The 18078-nt window shown below is 40.1% G+C and overlaps 2 protein-coding genes across 2 annotated transcripts; one reads left to right on the top strand and one right to left on the bottom strand.

The window, feature by feature from the left end:
• Positions 1-260: 260 nt before the first annotated feature.
• On the bottom strand, positions 261-9538 carry LOC117288456 (RNA polymerase-associated protein LEO1-like). The gene is made up of 12 exons (XM_033769326.1): positions 9462-9538; positions 7311-8510; positions 6373-6501; positions 6014-6147; positions 5593-5753; positions 4964-5048; positions 4660-4757; positions 4144-4278; positions 3270-3405; positions 2666-2858; positions 1956-2047; positions 261-1173 (listed from the first exon to the last, which is right to left on the bottom strand). The coding sequence occupies exons 1-12, from the start codon at positions 9523-9525 to the stop codon at positions 973-975; spliced, it is 2628 nt and encodes an 875-aa protein (XP_033625217.1). The 5' UTR covers positions 9526-9538; the 3' UTR covers positions 261-972.
• A 783-nt stretch (positions 9539-10321) lies between these two features.
• Positions 10322-17279, top strand: LOC117288249 (carnosine N-methyltransferase-like). The gene is made up of 8 exons (XM_033769029.1): positions 10322-10456; positions 11565-11757; positions 12400-12584; positions 13016-13156; positions 13626-13804; positions 14188-14301; positions 15553-15656; positions 16574-17279. Exons 2-8 carry the CDS (start codon positions 11572-11574, stop codon positions 16721-16723), a joined length of 1059 nt encoding a protein of 352 aa, XP_033624920.1. The 5' UTR covers positions 10322-10456; positions 11565-11571; the 3' UTR covers positions 16724-17279.
• The last annotated feature ends 799 nt before the right edge of the window (positions 17280-18078 follow it).

Genomic DNA, 18078 nt, shown 5'->3' with positions numbered 1-18078 from the left:
CTGGCTCTTGCGCTGTGCGTACAGTCAATGGGGGAGCAGTAGTTAGCAGCCAGCCGCTCTGCGCGAGAGCAGTACTCGATCATGGAGACCTGAATCATTACGCTATCACCGTCACAAACCATAAACGACTTGTCCACAAGTCTACAGTTGGACAAGTTCGTTATTTGCACCATTTCTTGATATCAAAATTAGAACTTTACAAAGCAATTTTCAGAAAATGTGGGATTGTTTGTTTTCTTACATTGACCTACATGTACGTATGTACAAATTGTGCCTGCAAAAGGTCAAGGCCCTTTTTAACATAATGTCATTCGTAACATCATGATGTACGTATTTGGTCATTCAGCAGAAGAAGAAAAAATGGCTATTATTAGCACACTTGTCTAAAACATCATCATGATTCCCAACAAAACGAACATTTCAGTCTGGAACCTTTGCTATTGCAGTATCCAAGTTGTACAAGGGAAGTGCAGGGAACAGTTATAGAAAAGTGCTTTATTAAAAGGACACATTTTAAACAAACAATGGTCTGCTGGACAAATACCAGTCAAACTTCACTCCAAGTAGTCCAGCTGGCTAATCCAGTACCCCCCAAAAAACATCCCTATTAAAAAAAATATTACGTATGGACTAGAGAAAAAGCCAACAGACAAGTGAAACCAACTGGCAACTGGTCCTGCTGGCTTATCACCACACAAGTTAAGAGGCAAATCCTGCTATGCCACTAATAATTGCGGAAGATTTGTGACTAATGTTACATACATGTAATGGAGACGAAAAAGGGTTTTACTCAATGACAGGATGTTGTGTAAAATGTTACTTTGATGAGGAAATCGAATAAGCTGTTTCAAACAGCTCACCAACCAGAAGGACCTATGGTATAAATGCGAAACGATAGTTAATGGTCGGACGTTTCGGCCCTAGAAGAGTCTTGCTTGAAGGCTAACAGTGTTTAAACGTGCGTAAATGTTTTCAGTCCGCATCTTCTTCTGCATCTTCTTCCACATCTTCTGCTTCTTCTGCTTCTTCTGCTTCTTCTGCTTCTTCCACATCTCCTTCTACTTCATCTTCGTCTTCATCGTCGCTAACAACGAGCGCTCGTTTCTTTTTGCGAGGCAACTCCTCCTCTCCTTCCGGCTTGCGCTTCCTGCTACTTCCTTCATCATCGGAAGACTGAAAAAAAATATATAGAAATATTGAATTTGAGGCATTGCATAGTAAGGAATCGATGTATTTTGAGTTTGTATTTGATTCTACATGTATGTTTGAAAAGGCGCTGGTGCCCGAGTCATTGGCCAAGCGAGTTTCAGGAACAGGAAGCAGAGGTTTCTCCCTATGAAGCGTATTATTGATAGATCTCAGGCCTTGGCCCAATTTCACAGAAAAATTGCTTAGCATGAAAATTTGCTTAGCATGAAATTTCTTTCTTAATAAAAACAGGATTACGTGTACCAACAAAATTTCTATTTGTTGCATAATGCTTGATACTGGTAATCAGCTGTTGGTTGCTAATCCTGAATATCACGTGGAAATTTGGTTGGAAATCCTGTTGTTATCAACGGAGAAATGTCATGCTAAGCAAATGTTTGTGCTTAGCAGCTCTATGAAGTTGGGCCCAGGGGCCGATTTCACAAAGATCTAAGATTGATCGTAACTGCAAATCAATCGTAGTTGCTTAGTAAAACGTGATGTCACAATACAAATCACTATGGTGATACTGAAAATTTTTCTTGCGATGAATTTTATTGGTTTGTGAAATCGGCCCCTGGTCTAGTTATATGGGGCCTTCTTTTATGTAGAGTGGAGCTGAACAATATAGTGCCTTGAACATGAGACATATTTTGCATTGAATTTGCTGATTGACATGTAGCCAGTTTACTTTATAGAGTATGGGGGTGATGTGGTCCAATGCTCTAGTACCAAACAGGAAACTTTATTACTAAGTTGACACCTACCTCATCGCTTTCCAGAGTTTGTGATTTGGCCTTCATGAGTTTGTCTTCTTTATCTGATTCGTCTTCATCTGATGAATATATATGTCTGTCCGCTGTCAAAGTAGAAGAAAAAGTAACCAGGAAATTATAGGTAAGCGACATCAACAGACTTATGTAAAACATTATACTCTTGTGTGTATAACAAAACGACACAATCTACTTTTTTAATGAAAGAATGTATGACAGCCGCAGCACTGCAGGCAGTTTTGAAAAGCAATCACCAATTGAATTGTATCCCATCTTACAATTATTGCTAGTTGTCGTCGTACACGTGAGCACACACTCTTATTGCTACAGTGAAGCTGTAGTTTGTTTCATCTTGTAGGCTGTATCTTGACAAGCCACGCTTTTTGGTACATGCCTCCACAATCATTTATTGATTGTACTTTTTTCCTCTTCTTGACAATGGCATGTGGAAATAAATGTTGCTTTGAATTGAATAACAAAATTTGCATCTTATGCCAGAAATGCTGGAAAATACAATCTGGCTGCTTTGTAGAACACAAATAAACTTCAACAATCACGGATAATTAGGCGAGACAACCAAAAATTTGCGAAGTGCAAAAATGACTATTCTTGGGTAAACTCTAGAGGGCGCACTGTATTGTGTAGCATCCCTAGCAAGCGACAAAAACTCAAAGATTATCCAAAGAAAAAAAACTGCGACTCACGTCTTCCCATTGTGTTCTTGACTCCCTTCTTGATGGCGGATAAACTAATCACTCCCTCGTCATCGTCGTCAAATTCATCTTCTCGGTCCGGCTCCAGGTACGAGGCGCTGAGACCTCTGTTATGGGCTCGCTCACGAACACGACGCTGGGCGCTTTCTCTGCGTATCTGAGATCGTAATCTCTCCTCCTCTTGCTGTGAAAGAAACAGTTGAAGACTTTATAAGATGAAACTGTTTGATATAGATTTTCTGATTTGACTAGAATTCTTAAAATATCCATCACGGTTAACCCTTTAGTTGTTTCAGTGACTAAATGTAGCTTTTCCCTTACTGGTCGTTCACCCTTGCAACTGATTCAAGTCTGTAGGTTGTTTTTGTCATTATTGTAATTTTAATGGCTCTTTTTTTTATTGATGCACTATGTAATAACTTCTCCTCTTTTTCCTTTTCCAGCGCTTTGCATTCTCTGGTTAAAGCCTTTAAAAATGTCCCGTTTATTATTTTTATCACCTGTACAGAGCCCGACCACTCGGGCGCAATTTTCACTGGTATTTAGGAAGTTGCCTTTGGGCCAGTGCACTAAAGTTTGTGTAAAAAGCTTTTACCTTAAGTTTTTCTGCTCTCTGTGTTTCTGGATCTTTGCCAGCCATGGGCAAGACCCTGATCTTCTGCGTCTTGGAGCAGCGATCTGCGATAGACAACGTCATCTTTCTGTGGGTCGCACTGTCTGTGGAATGTGGTCTGCAACAAACAAATCATAATACCACTCATGTAAATTGCCAAGAAAACTAGTTTCTTTTAATTTGTTTTGGTAGGGAAGCCAAGTACTCCCAGAAAAGCCAACTTAATCACTGTACTACATGTACATGTACTAGCCAAGAACCTAATTGAGTGAAGAAACTTGAAGGAAGTTTCAGTATTAGATGTGGGAGGAACCCAAGAGATTTGTTCCAGGGAAAACTCAGACAATCAGGCAGGGATTGAAAAACCATTCCACATAGTGCCCTTTGCGGGATTTGAACGAGAGGTCCCAGAGGCAGAAGGCAAGGCAAGATATAGACTGGGCCCCTGTCTTTATCCGCAAGGATAAAGACAGGTTGCTGCCGTGCTGATCCAGTAATACCATTGGATACAATGATACGACTAGATACGTGCAGTGACATAGATGCCCAAATAGTCACTGCTCTCAAGTCCGCAATGGAATTTGACTGCGTATCTCTATGTGAAATTACTGAGGTCAGAGGTCAAGCTACACGCCGATTTTGCAATTTTTGAGGCCGGTCTCTGGCGTTGTTCACAAGCCTCAAAGAATGACGTCAGACGTTCAGGCTAGGCAAGATACTACACCCCACAATGTGCCGCTTCTGAAATACCCTCCTGGATGGCATGCTCCTTCCTTAACCAGTTGAGGACGGGGGTCATGTTGACAAGTCAATTCTTTCCCTGCTAAAAATGTTTATTTCCTGGTTACCAACTCACCTGAATGTCAGCTTGGTCTTGAAGACAGCTTGTCCCTGTAAACCGGTACCCTGCCTGATGAATAGATGGTTGTGATCACCCTGTATCGACGTCTTATAAACATCAAAGACTTCTTTACCCAGATGCATCGACATACTGTAAGAGTGGAAAACAAGGGCAGTTTATTTCAATGCATACATAAAAGGCACTGGACAATATTGGTAATTACTCAAAATAATTGTTAGCATAAAAAACCTCATTGGCAACAAGTAATGGAGAGGTTATGATAGTATAAAACAGTGTGTGAAACGGCTCCCTCTGAAGTAACAAAGCTTTTGAGAAAGAGGTAATGTTCTATATTATTATTAACATCCTTGACGTTGTGTAAATCCAGGTACTGTATGTATATAAGCCATCGATGCATCTGGAACACTGCGTTTCGAAGGAAATATATACTTGAGACAATAAACAGAGAGGTGCACTTTCTTTTTGACATAGCAGGAGGGCGCTGTTTGGTTTGGGTAAACTTGGTCTTACCTGCCGTCCGACCATCTGACAATCCTTGCGTTGCTTTCTCTATCCATCTCATTTCCTTCCTTATCAAGTCTCTTGCGCCATCTTATTGTGTTCTCCACCTTTATGTCAAAAACAAAAACACAGTAATACTTACTGAAGCTCGTTGATGCGCAGCTTCTATATAGCGCTTTATCACATACAAAAATATATATAAATACCATTATTTTCACGACAGGCATGCACAGGCAGCAGAGCTACATGTATGTTTGACATATGAAGGGGATGGAAAATGGACTGATGATGATTATCAATGATGAAGACGTACTTTAAGTTTGAGTCTCGTTCGTCCCTCCTCATCCAGTACATCATCCTCATCCATCTCCTCCTCATAGAAGGCGGGGTCAAAAGGTCTGAGTGAGAAAAAAAAACAAGAAAAAAAAAAAAATGAAATTTAAAAGTTTTGTAGTAATGTAAAGATAATAACAATAATGTACTTTTTTTTAAATTTCTGTCTCTAAAATAACAATCCTAGCAGTGAATTAGCAAATCAGGTGGAGCTTATCAAGAATGACTTGATTAGACAAAGGCCAAGAAAATATAATAAAACACCTTGAAAGGTATACACAAGGTGAAGCAGCGCATATTGCTGCCAGACCATGCCAGAAACACACGGACAAGAGACACCACACAATAAAAAGTGTATTTATCGTACAAAGTTTTGTATCATACCCGTCTGCATGGTATTAAGCCGTGGTGTGGTTCGTGACTGGCACCCAAACAAAGTTATTGTCAAAAGACCGACAACAGAGGGCGAGATAGCTCAGTTGGTAGCTGTTGAGGACGTTGGTTCAAATCCCACTCAAATGAATCATTCATTGTTCAATCCAAAGTTATTTTAAAAAGAACAGTGTACGTTACACACAAAAAACGCAGAGAAGATTTCATGCTGCATACCTTGTCTCCACACTGAGAAAGTTGGGCAACTTAACGAAGTGTAGTTCTTCACCAAGCTCAGACTGCAATCTTGGCAGTTCAACCTCTATCCTTGTGTCTTCAGCAACCTCTGGCGGTGCTCCTTCCCCTTCTTCATCATCATCATCCCGTCCATACCCCTCCTGGGAAGGAGAAAATATTTGTTCAAAAAACATTGGTCAATGTGTGAAAAACCTAGCAGGCTTCAAAATAACCCACAGTACTCACAGCAGTTACCTTGGTGCCCCGTTCTAGTTGGTAAGACACTGCTCTAGAATCCCAACCGAGTAATACGCCTGTGTCTTGGGAAAGTACTGAGTATACAGTACTAACACACATTGGTGTATGGGTAAAAACCATAATTAATATTCTTTATCCCCGATGCAAATTTAACATCTCTTACCCTCATGTAATTGTCATCTCTGTCCCTCTCGTCCTGCGACCCACCAGCCAGCTGATTGACCACAGCGTCCATGTCATCATCGCTGTCTGAGATGTCATCTGCTTCTCCGAACAGCGCCTCCTGAGATGGAGCACCTACACCAATTTTAACATGAATCAACATTCTTGTTTAGAATAAATTATTATTTGTTATTCAAAATGTCAGTCCCTACCTGACTGGGTGAGTTTTCCCTGGAACAATTCTCCAGGGTTTTCCTCCAACATCTAAAGCTGAAGTTTCTTCATCATCATCTCTTCTCGTTTGGCTCTTATTAGTAGAGCATCGAGAATATTTATCCAAATCCAGATCAAGAAACTTACCAGCATCCTTTGCCTGCTCTCCGTCATCGGACCCACGATTACTCTCGTCATCGCTCCCTGCTGCTTGTTTTTTCTTCGGTCGTCGACCGATGAAGTCATCATCATCTTCGCTATCCTCAAGATCTCCTCCTGGTGAGAAAGATCAGAGACAACACCAAGTCAAACATCTCTACTTAACACAGTGCTTTTGGGCATTTTCACTTCAAAACAGAATGCATACAAACATCAATGTGAACTATGAATGCGTGTGTTTATTCTGTAGGCCCCTCTTAAAGCCCAAGTGTTTACATTGGTACATGAAAATTGAGCTGAGAAAATACAAGAAAATATGGCAAATTAAATACAAACGTGCAATGTGTGTCTATTGTGACAGCCTTCTTTTTTCTTGAAAGGCTGCTTATATGTTGTGATGATATGAGTAGAAAATTGAAAAAGTTAACAAGTTCCAGGCCTACTGTTTGTACAATCGTTCCCAAAAATTGGGCTGAAATAGTTTGTTTATTAAAGCATTTGGGTACTTTTTGTAACACAAAACACAATGTCCACAGATTTACATTAAACTTACACCGTTTGAAGAGATAGATAGTAGAAAGCTTACCTTAAATTATTAGTTGCTGAGGTTCTGTAGTTTTTGAGAAATGAGTAAAACAATGTCATGCAAATATGTTTTTACATCCTAAAAAAATTTTTGTCTCATGATCACTGAGACGAAAATTATTTTCATAACATTGTTTTACTCATTTCCCCAAAACTACAGCACCTTAGCAAGTAATACTTTCAGGGAAGCTTTTTACTATCATTACAGATCTTCAAACTGTGTGAGTTTAATGTAAATCTGTGAACATTGTTTTTTTTGTCCTACAAAAAGTACACAGACCCTTTAAGTCACTTGCAATACCAGTGGATGATTCAATGATAAAATAATTTTTGTCACCAACCTGTTTGTTTCTCCCCATCTGAAGGTGCATCCTCCTCCTTCTCTTCCTGATGTCCTTCTGCTTCTTCATCATCTCCCGAGGCAGCAACTCTCTCTTCATTACCCGACTCCTGGGCAGCTGCCTCATCTTCCGGATGCTGTCCTTCATCCTCGAGATCATCTTCCTTCTCTTCTGTTTCTTCAACTGCTGGCTCCTCTGCCACGTCTCTCTCCTCTCCATCTTCTTCCTCTACCTCCTCCCGATCAGACGCCTCCTCCGCTTCTGAATGTTCCTCAGGCGCCTCAATGCCTTCTTGTGATGCCCTCTCCATCATTTCATCGTCGCTCTGCTCTTCTCTTCCTCCATCACCCTCGTCGACCTCCACCTTCTCGCCCATCTCTTCATCCACCTCCTCATCTTCATTGTCCTCCTGACCGGATTCTTGTTCAGGAACCGATGCGGCATCTTCTTCTTCTCTGTCCTCCTCGTGGTAGGTCTCGCCGTCTCCAGAAGCAACCTCCTCGTGTTGCTCCTGATCAGACTCGGCAACCTGTTCTCCCTCAGACCTCTCTTCTTCCTCCTCGTGCTCCGAATGCTCTCTTGCTTCGTCTGCAGATCCCTCTTCCATCTCTTCGTGTCCATGCTCTTCGACTTCCTCCTCCTCTTCCTCCGCTTCCATTTCTTCAGCTTCCTCTTCTTCTGCTCCTTCATTGTCTTCAGCTGCATCCTCATCTACTTCAAGACCTTCATCTTCTGAATGGTCCTCCCTCTCTGAATGATCCTCTCTCTCTGAATGGTCATCTCTCACTGAATGTTCTTCCCCCTCTGAATGATGTTCATCGTCTTCTTCCAGCTCTTGTTCAGCATCTGATCCAACTTCCTCATCGGATCTATTTCTCTCCTCCTCTACACCTCCTTCCCCATCTGACGCAACTTCTCCGTCTGACGCAACTTCTCCATCTGACGCAACTTCCCGGTCTGATGCATTTTCTCCCTCTGAGGCAACGTCTCCATCGGAGGCAACTTCTTCATCCGATCTCTCGCCAGTTTCTTCTTCGTGCTCGTCATCTTCATCTGATCCAGCTTCATTGTCTGATTCAGCGGCCGCATCATCTGAGACGTTCCCCTCGTTGTCTTCATCTTCTTCCCCATCACCTCCCGATGCTTCACTGTCAGAATGCTGACTATGGTCGCTGTGTTCTACTTCTGATCCTGCTCCATCTGATAAAATATTGTAAAATCATCACAATTTTAAATTGATGTGTTTTTATTTGTATTCTATAAATTAATATTATATTCCAGAATTTTTAATACAGGCCAAGGGAATAAGTTGTTTTACATGGTCTCTGATAGGCCCTATTATTTCTGAAAAAAATATATAAATTTAGCACCAAAAAGTAGGCCCTTCAATTCATGCCCTTCCCCCCTTACTCGAAAAAAAAGTTCTGTATTATCCTGCCACTGCCAGTGCCACCACTTCTTTATTGGTTATTTTTAATAAAACTAATTAACTCAACTGAAGTTAGAACTGCTTTTTGTAAAAAAAAAGTGGCATGGTGGGTGACACTGACAGGCATGACAGGGAAAAGTTTCTGTATGGCGCCACCACTTTTTCATTCAAAATAAAATAATATAGTATCTAATTTACCCGATTGATATATCCCTTTTTGTAAAAAAAGAGTGAAACAGTGGTGGCGCCATACGGAAAGTTATCCCTTGACAGGACCAATCAATGCCAATGGATACAGAAATCTTTCCCTTCCCCACTGGCACTGCACTCACTCACACATCCTCAGTCTCACATTCACAATCCATGACCAATTGTAAAAGCTGATTATTTTTTGTTTGTGGATGGATTTGATTTGCTCTTATATTACCATCGCACCAGCGCTAGCTGAGCAAAATAATGATGGCATTGTCTTGATGCAAAGTGGCAAAGTGGTTCGCGTGTTGCGCATGGCTTGTTGTTTTTAAAAATTCAGTTACTTATTCACCATTCACAACAGAACAACACATCGTGCACATTCCATAACGCACAACAAATGTATTGTATTCATTCCGTTGATCTTGGAGGACAAGGCAGGGGATCACCGCCACGCTGAATTGCCGTAAATACCAGCAAGTGTGTCCTTTGTGTAGACTAAAACCCCACAATGAAATTCCTCAATTTACCTTGCTCTTCTTCGCCACTGTCGCTTCCAAACAATCCAGCGTCTTCTTCACTCATTTCGGCCATGTTGAATTTTACACACCACACACACGCAGAGTGAAGTTACCTGCCGTTGAGGGCGGTATATAGGCAGTCCGCTCGCGCGCTCTCTCGGACGAGAAGTTGAAAACTTCCTCTGTTCAAAAACCCTGGGCCAAATAAAAACCACATGAGAACGTTGTTGGAGGTGACAAAGAAAATAGAGCGGGATTTGAACCTGCGATTTCTGGTTTACCGTACCGGTGCTCTACCGACTGGGCTATGGCGGCCTCCCCATTTAAAACACAAAATGTGGCAGTTTTCAACCATCCATTATTTTGTGAGTGAGGGATATATTGGGTATTAATTTATTATATTTCTCATGACCCATTCTCCATGCTAATTTTAAGAAGTTCTAATTAACATAAGCTTTGTGTGAGCAGGGAGTACATTATAGTCTATAGTAGGGATAGTTTACCCATGTTCCCTTCTTTTCTATCAGATGGAAAAGAAGGGTAGCTCTTAACACAGAAGAGCTACCAAAATAAAATAAAAACTACACTGGCAAAAGACGCTAAAATTAATGTTTTAAAAAATGTCATACTCAATTTGAGTTTTTGTAAAAAAAAAAAAAAAAAAAATACAAACAAACAAACATTGATAACAAAATTAATTTGAAAGTGTAATCGATAGAGAAGAGGGTTATGATTTGTGTGAAACTACTTTTAATAAAACAAAACCGAGAAGTGCTAGCGCCCTCGCTTGTCTGATCGCTGCCAGGTATTATAGCAGACGACGTAAATTTTGTGTCAGTTAATGTGACGTCATCATTCAATATGGCGCAGCCCACGGAAGTTGAAACGAGCCGTCAGTCTTCAGAACTTCTGTCAGAAATAGCTTCTTCAGAGGCCAGTGCTGATGAGGATGATCTCGAAAAGAAGCATTATGAAGAGGTGGTTGCTGCATTCAAACATTACAGGTGAGTTAAAGTTACCACATAAGAATTTAGGGAGTATGCTGTTTGTTATGTTGAGTTGAATTGAATGTTCTGTTGATGAAAACAAATGTGTTTTTGGTTTTTTTTTTGACAATTGTTGGAGTCCCAGCCTGCGCTGCGGTGCTGCAGGACCACGCTGTCAATTAAATGTTGTAAAAGTATCCCCCAACTTTGAGGGGATTGGGAAGGTGGCCAATTGCTCCTGAAGGATTACAACTTTCGATTTCAATATTTATGTATACCTTTCTTTGAAACTTGAAAGTGGAAATTAATGCACCGCCTGGCTTGGTAGCTAGCCCAGGTTGGACTCCTCCGTGCAGTGGCACTGCCTGACGTTCTACCAGGGCTTGCCTGGTAATGGTAGGTAGCTAGGTAGATTTTTACCTCCATGGCTAGACTGAGCTGCATTGTTGCCATGGCATTGGAAACCCCTAGCCTAGCCTAAATAGGTTGGACTCCTCTAGCCCTGGTAGTAGAACGTCAGTCAGTTCCAGTCGTGTTGCCTGCAACGGAGGAGTCTATCCTGGGCTAGGTAGCCCTATAAATAAGTCTGATCCACTCCGTATCCTTTAGAATAGATATCCTAAGGCTTTATGGGGCTACAATTTGATCTGTATTCTGTTAACGAACAATCAATCCATTGGATTGTCTCCATACCTTCAACTTGCTATCTAATAATATTTGACCGTTGAATGGGATTAACCTTTACGTATATTTAAACAATGTTTTTTATTGTTTTTTATTTTTATTTTTATTTACAATGGAATGCATGCCCTTCTTGAGCAATATGTTACCTTTGCAGCCCCCCTTGACCTTTTATACTACACACAGTTGATGTTTTGTCTCAATTTGTCAACTCATTTTTGGTCTTGCTGGGATAAATGATTGATGAAACTTTTATTTGTTTAGGGTTCTATAAAGGAAAGGAAAAATTTTCAACATGCAAAGGAAAAAAAAAAATTGTGAAAAATAAATAAATTAAAAACAACAGAAAGTTAATCAGCCTTTGAACTTAAATAATGTAGTTGTATAAAAACTTGTGTCCATAAAATGTCTACAATATTGTCCTATTGTTGTTTACCTTAACCAGACCGTTTATGAATTTAAGACTTCATCAGAAGCGCAAGGATTTTGAAGCCTTACCACTTCGACACCAGCTGTTATTACCAAGGTTCGTTGATCATCTGAGCGATGTCCAACACTGCGTAGAACACAACAACGAGATCATCAAAATCATCGTCGAAAACACAGACAGTATGTTTGTCAACAGAGACGATTACAATGTAAGTATTGAAGGGGGTTCCCCTAGCCCAGGTTGGACTCCTCCGTTGCATACAACGCAGTGCCACTGACATCCTACCCGACCTCAGAAATTAGAGTGGTTTACAGTACGACTATACTCTACTGCAATAGGAATGTACTACAGTCCCCTACACCATATAGATGATATGTGTGTGCAGAAGGGTTTCGCTTATTGTCCGATACACAACTTCACTTGAAGAACCTGCTTTGCCACATCTTTTCACCCCTTCATAGACTTGTGGACATTTCTGTCGCAGCGTGATGGAGTCTGCATTATAAATTCTTGTTATTGATATTACTTATTTCAATTGCCGTTAAACCAAAATAAACTTGAGAATAAACTTGAAGCCCTTGTTGTTTATCCTACAACAAACCAAACCCACCAAATGTAATGAGATTTTCACAGGTTGGTTTCAAGAGAATGTGAAATATTTGAGTCTTCTTATATGGCTAATGATTGGCACTCTGAAAAAAATGTTGACAACATACCTTATCGGTAGCGCACCAGCACGTTTGTGTGGAGGTTATTGGAGGCCTTTGGTTCCGCTTAAAGTCAGTTTTTCTTTGTTCAACCTCCAAATCATTAAAAATAAAAACACCTGACTGTATCGTTCCATTGAAAGGGTCCAGAGAAGGTCAGCAAACGATCAAAGGTCAACAATGGAGTCGGCAAACTGGACATGGAGAAAGTGCTGACAACTGTCAAGCAGTTTGTACGGGACTGGAGCCAAGACGGGATAAGCGAGAGGCAAGCCTGTTACGGGCCAATCATTGACGAGATTCAAAGGAGATTTCCGGTTGAAGAGTGGTAGGATTTTCATTGACTTTTTATTAAGCATTGTAATAACATTTAAAATGTAAGGGCGGTCAGGTTGGTGTGGTTTCTTTCCTCGCCTTCCACCTCCAGGACCCCGGCTCAAATCCCACCCACCCAAGGGCACTAATTATGTGAATTTGGTTTTCAGTCCTTACCTGACGGCGTGGGTTTCCCTGGAATAAACTCTCTTGGTTTTTTTTCTCCCACATCTACTCCCAGCCCTGCTCTGGAGTAGGGGTAGGCGGTAAAACCCTAGGGTATTCTTGATTCTTGCAACCCTAACGGGGATAGCGTGAAAGTGCACTAGGGTTACCGTAGGGTAAACAAAAACTCCTGGGGCCTTCTGTGACTGTATTCCCGTCAGTGTGACAAGGTCTTATGTCAAATGGTTTGAAAACCTAATTTATTTGTCTCTTATTCAGCAATAGAGACAGTGTTAGAGTTTTAGTGCCTGGCGCCGGTCTGGGGAGACTTGCCTTCGAGATTGCAAGTCTTGGTTACAGTTGTCAAGGCAACGAGTTCAGCTTATTCATGCTATTTGCTTCACATTTTGTACTTAATCGGTGAGTATTTTATTTTAATTGTCTATAAACATGTCCTAAGTTAGTATTCCCCCGTGGTTGGGGGGGGGGGGCTGGATGGTCTAGAAATATCAGCCCCATGTGTGCAATACCATAGGATAAGATACTTAAAAAAACTTTAATGGCCTGATGTTTCGACCCTAAAAGTTTTTTTTTTTTTTTTGCGTTTGTGAAAGATTCTGCTATGGTCGAAACATCAGGCCATTAACTATTTCTTGCATTTATACCATAGGTCCTTTTGGTTGGTAGGTAGTTTTTGCAACAGCTAATTCTATTTTCTCATAAATTTTTTAATATCACATCTTGCATGTCTCGGGGAAATGTGTGTAACATAAATGTTGATAAATTCAAAACAAGTCAATTAGAAAGGCATGCTACATTATTCCAGCATTAGAGGCACAAGTTATAACCAAACATAATACCTATGCTTTAATTTTTTTTTTTTTTTCAGATCTGTAGAGGTCGACTGTTTTACGATATACCCCTGGGCACACCAGTTCAGTAATCTCCGTAGCTCCAGTCAACAAATCAGGCCGGTCACGATACCAGACACCGACCCGTCCGGTCTACGGGAAGATGCAGACTTTTCCATGGTTGCAGGCGATTTCTTGGAAGTTTACAAAAAAACAGGTAATAACTACATCTTGCAAATCTGAAATACTCTGTTGAAGGTTTTTCAGTCAGTGCAGAATGATGTTAAAAACTGCCGGTTAAAGCCATTGGACACTTTCGGAACAGGTTTTTTCTTTTAAAGTTCACAGATTTACAAATAACTTACAGGGTTTACAGAAGGTAATGGTGAAAGACTTCTCTTGAAATATTATTCCATGAAATGCTTTACTTTTTTAGAAAACATTAAAACAGTATCAATCTCGATATCGAGAATTACGGACTTGTGCAAAAAAAAAGGTCCTGCCCAGTTCTACCACTCCTTGTTATCAAATTAGTAATCTAAGATTGACATCATTGGTGAAGTTTATCATCATTTTCTATTTTTATTTTTTGGTCATCAGCTGTTTGGGACTGTGTAGCAACGTGTTTCTTCATAGACACTGCACATAACATACTAGCCTATGTGGAAACCATTTATAAGATCCTCAAGCCTGGAGGTTTCTGGATCAATCTGGGTGAGTACGATTCCATCGTTAATTTTTTTCCTCGCATATTTTGTTTGATGAGGTATCAGCCAACAAGGCCAGACGGCAACTTTGCTACTCTTGGCGATTTGGGCTAACGACCCAAATCAATTGCCACCAGGGACATGTTGCCACTTACTCCTAGGGCTAAAACAGGGTATCCCTTCTAAGTCCTGCTTGAACGAAAATGTCAAGTCGTGAACTTTGCTGAATTCCACTTAAAATGTTTTCGATGAATAAGGAAATCGAGTCATATGATTATAAATAGGTTTCAATTGTGTAAAAAAACAATCATTTTGTATGCCCTTATCCAGAGCTTTTCTGCCAGATTTGCGAAAGGCCCCGTTACGTAATCACTCTCAAAACGTCATAAGTAGATAAAGCCGCTTTGTTGCAGCGTGGATGTATAACAAAGCAAACTCCCACAAATGACGTCAGCGGCATTGTCCTTTGATGCCCGCTCTCAACGGCAGAAGTGTTTTTAGTTTTTCAAAAAAACCTTTAGGTAGGGGCCTGATTTTTTAATCGATAATTACGAAAAGTTCAGAAGTGTACACATATCAAAATTACGTTAAAATGGTGAACAAGTGCATTATAAACAAGTAAAAATATCATTTGTGTTGAAAACATTCCGCTCAGGTTGGTGTTTAAGAATGTAGGCAATGTAGGAGCCTGGTGGAGCAGAATGCACTACCTTCCAAACTTTTTTACGAAGCAATTATGGTGAAGTGCCTCGTTTCACAGGGTTTTTTTTGTTTTGTTTTTTTTTGTGGGAGGGGGGTGGGGGGGGGGGTTTCTTACTGCGCCTTGAACACCCAGCAGGATGGATACGTGCGCATTACAAGTCTTATTATTATTACTATTATTATTATACAAATACCCATTGGTTATAATTATTATATCAGGAGGTCTTTGATATGTGTACTTATAGGCCTAAATGTCATATAGAGAAGATAAGCATTGCAAACTAGGTTTTTTCATGGTAGGCGTTTTCACATTTTCTTACCAAAATAAACAAGGAGATCATTAAAAGTGAAAGTCTCCAAACCATTAGATGACATCTTAAAAGCAAAATGTACTAAACCTACTAGAAACCCTTAGACATATGAAAAGAAATTGAAAGAATTGTTCGGACTAACAAATGATTGCCCAAATGAGAATGGCTTATATTTTATTATGATTTGAGGAAGGGAACAATTTGTAAATTGTATGACAAGATAATTATGACAACATTTGTGACAGGTCCACTGCTGTACCATTTTGAGAACACTGCTAAAGAGCCCTCCATTGAGATCGCATATGATGTGCTGAGGCAGGTCATTCTGGATTTCTCCTTTGTAATGCTGGTGAGTCATTTGTACACTGTTTTTCACAAACAAATAATTGATAATAATAATTATTATATAGTGCATTTTACAATAACTGCATCAATGGGCTCTTACAGTGCCCTGGTCATTGGGCCAATAACATTTATGTAATCTTTCTCAGCTCCCTGGGGAGTTTACAGCCCTGCAGCCGATTTCACAAAACGTTTACGACATGGCGCGAAATTGGCTTCTGGGCTGTCGTGGCGCTCAAGTGGCTTTTTCATACACAATATCAACCTCTACCCTTGCAAGTACCTATTTATACCCCTGGGTGAAGAAAAACAATTATAGTAAAGTATCTTGCTCAAGGACACAAGTGTCATGACCGTGATTCAACCCCCCCATTCCGCTAACTCTACCACCAGAACTTGAATTTTAATGTAACTAGTTAGTGACTGAAGATGTGTGCACACACCAACATTTTCTGTGCCAGAAATCGGATGTTTTTTTGTGTGTTAAAAACGGTTATCACACCCAAGTTGACTATACAACCTGGGAAGCGGTAGTAAGGGGATCACCTTCAGGGGATGTGCCTTTTTATTTCAGTTCTCAAATAAAATCACAAGGGAAACTGACTGGGTAAAGGTTTAAATGATTTGGGGTTGAACAAGATTAATTGACTAGAGCTGGATTAACATGCCTGCACTCTACCAACAAAGCTATCTAGCCCTATGTTGGCAGTTTCCCTCTTAAAAGTTGTCAATATCTTTGTTCGAGGGTGCCAGTCAAAAGCCATGCAAGTTCTGCATTGGGGGAAAAACTATAAAATCACAGGTTTTCTCCATGTTGCAAAAATCTCATGCTCAGCCAATTTAGACGGTAGAAGTTTTACAGAAATATTAAAAATAAAAATAAAAACATGATTTTCTCTTTTTTTTTCTTCTTTTTTTTTGCAGCGTGAAGAGACAATACACACAAGTTATCTACAAGACCAATTCTCCATGCTGAAATACGAGTACGATTGTGTTTTCTTTGTCTGCCAGAAACCCCTACATGCAAATGAAACGACCCACCATACCACTACCAAAGACAACGAAGAGCAATAAACGGAGAGCGCACTGTTTCCTAGCAGATCGGTGGGATAATTGAGCAAAATTTGAAATCTCACTCATTTTTTATACAGAAAGGTTATAAAAATCACAGAAAAAAACACCTATTGTAAATACAAATTATATTCTTCTAAAATAGGAATTTTTAATGATATTAGGTCTGTTTGCAAAATTATGCATTGTATTTTCTCAGTGAATTGAATTTTTTATGCTGTGCCTCCTTATTACCTGATTGGTCAAGATGTGCCACACCCATCTGCCATTCCCCACCATGGGCAAGGCACCAATCTTTTTGGGGGTTCATCAATGCTATGCTCTCTCTGAAAACAACACCAATCACTCCAGGTAAGCTTTGGATAAATTTCTTTATGATTGATTCACATAAGTTACATTTTGCAGACTCATGGCATCCTTTCACTTTTAAAACCATGCACTTGTAACTAACCAAGGAAGCTACGTCTTTGATTGGAAATATGCAACAGACATTTAAAGGAACACGTTGCCTTGGATCGGACGAGTTGCTCGATAAAAAGCGTTTGCAACCGTTTGTTATAAATGCATATGATTGGAAAGATGTTGTAAAAGTAGAATACAATGATTTACACAAATAGCCCTTGAAATTGCGTGGTATTCCGTTTACATCGTCGACTAACACAGTCGGTCATTTGTGGGAGTCAGATTTTTGACTCCCATAAATGGCCGACCGCATTTCCTTGCAACGTAAAAAGGAAACCGTGCAATTCCGAGGCATGTTTGTGTGGATCATTATATTCTACTTTTAAATTATCTATCTAACCATTTGCATTTAATAACAAACGGTTACAAATGCTTTTTGAAGACCACGTTCTTAATTCCATGTACATCCACTGGCCTGCTGTGTTCATGGCGACCAAGCCCCGTAACCATGTAAAACGCGTCTCTCGGTAAAGGCACTGGACACCTTTGGTAATTCTCAAAGACCAGCATTCTCACTTGGTGTTTCCACACCATAGGCCTATGCATAAAATATAAAATAACAAACCCTTGAAAATTTTGGCTCATTTGGTCATCGACGTTGCATGAGAAAAGTGAAAGAAAAAACACCCTTGTTGCACAAATTTGTGTGCTTTCACCAAATGCCTAACAAAAGGCTTCAGGCCTGAAGTCTTAATATTTGAGCGATTTTATGACCTCTTTCTCAAAAGGTGTACATGTGTACGTTACTTCAGAGGGAGCCGTTTCTCAGAATGTTTGATACTATTCACAGCTCTCTATTGTTTGTTACCAAGTAAGTTGATGCTAAAAAACATTTTGAGAAGTTACCAATTTTGTCTAGTGCCTTTACCACAAAATGTATATTTAAGGCAAAAAAA

This window comes from Asterias rubens, chromosome 3 (assembly GCF_902459465.1).
Source record: "Asterias rubens chromosome 3, eAstRub1.3, whole genome shotgun sequence".
In the NCBI taxonomy this organism is placed as follows: Eukaryota; Metazoa; Echinodermata; class Asteroidea; order Forcipulatida; family Asteriidae; genus Asterias; species Asterias rubens.
This window is presented reverse-complemented; position numbering and strand designations above follow the sequence as displayed.